Source organism: Lolium perenne, chromosome 7 (assembly GCF_019359855.2).
Source record: "Lolium perenne isolate Kyuss_39 chromosome 7, Kyuss_2.0, whole genome shotgun sequence".
In the NCBI taxonomy this organism is placed as follows: domain Eukaryota; kingdom Viridiplantae; phylum Streptophyta; class Magnoliopsida; order Poales; family Poaceae; genus Lolium; species Lolium perenne.
Window position 1 is genome coordinate 323,832,235 of NC_067250.2, and position 1,256 is coordinate 323,833,490.

Genomic DNA, 1,256 nt, shown 5'->3' on the forward strand with positions numbered 1-1,256 from the left:
TGGTTGTGCGTGTGGCGTGAGTTTTGCGTAGTCTTGACAATGTTGTTGTTGGTTTTTGCCCGGTTTTCTCCTAAAAACTGGGCACCCTCTTCTTAATTAATGGATGAGGCAAAGCTTTTGCCTCCGTTTCAAAAAAAAAAAAAAAACTATCGAAGTGACAGCCTCCAAGAAATGTCTACCATCGATGATTGTCGTACTATGGTCATCCCTTCTAGAACCCAAGGAGCTGGTAGTATATTCCTTACTTAGCCATTAATTTACAGCAGATAACAACTACTCTAATTGATTTACACATCTGCATTCTGCTGATAACGCACAAGAAAGCTTCTAAAAACGCTTCTCGCAGTGTCAGTCACACAGACCCCACGTCCGCGTCGCTCGTTCTGGGCTGTCCGATTCGGATCGGACGGCGGGTGGCAGCCGCAGCGACCTTTTCCTCCGGCGACCGCGACCGCGACGCCGCGCCTTGCGCGCCTGGACCAGACACCAGATGGCCGAGAGAAGCCACGCGTACTCGTCCGGCCGGCCGTCCTACCAGCACTGGTCCGTCTCCCACGTCCTTCGCCGGAACCCCGGCGCGGTCGCCGCCCGCCTGAACATGGCCGCCCGTGCCACAACGTCCCGGTCGTACCGCGCACGCTCGTCGGGGTCGGCGAGCGTGGCGTAGGCCGCGTGCAGCCGGATGAACCCTTCGTCGCCGTCGCTGCCGCCTCCGGCACCAGCAGCGTCCGGGTGCACCTCCCTCGCCAGGCGCCGGTACGCGGCCTTGATCTCCCCCCTGCTGGCCCCCGCGCCCAGCCCGAGCACCTCATAGTGCGTCCTCCCGGCCGCCACCGCCGGCGCCATCGTCGCAGACGCCCGCGCCACCACACAACGTCCCCCACGCCGTGCTCCGGCGACGGCGCGGCCTGGAATCGGAAGAGACAAGGCTGCACCAGCAAACGTGGCCATTGATTCTCTCTTCTCGATCTCCTTATCCAAATTAATCTGCAGTGCGCTAAACTGTACCGTACTCAACTGGTGTCCGTGCTCGTCGAGGGGAAGGGAGACGGCAATGGATTTATAGGGTGGAGAGCTCCACCAGGGACTGGAGAGCCTGTGGTGGCGGGCCTGCCGGCCGTACGTCCGGCTCTCGATCTTATCTCCGGGAGGATTGTGCGAGACCCCGCTGAGTCAGCTACTCGTGTGAGTGTGTTGTGTTGCCTTCTCCTAGTGGTTACTGGCTAGTGTCTAGAGGGTGTTGCTTTCGCGCCACC

At 59.7% G+C, this 1,256-nt stretch overlaps 1 protein-coding gene across 1 annotated transcript; it reads right to left on the reverse strand.

Annotated features, from left to right (window-relative positions):
* Positions 1-209: 209 nt before the first annotated feature.
* Positions 210-1,047, reverse strand: LOC127314763 (chaperone protein dnaJ 11, chloroplastic-like). The gene has a single exon (XM_051345289.2). The coding sequence runs from the start codon at positions 949-951 to the stop codon at positions 532-534; it is 420 nt and encodes a 139-aa protein (XP_051201249.1). The 5' UTR covers positions 952-1,047; the 3' UTR covers positions 210-531.
* Positions 1,048-1,256: the final 209 nt, after the last annotated feature.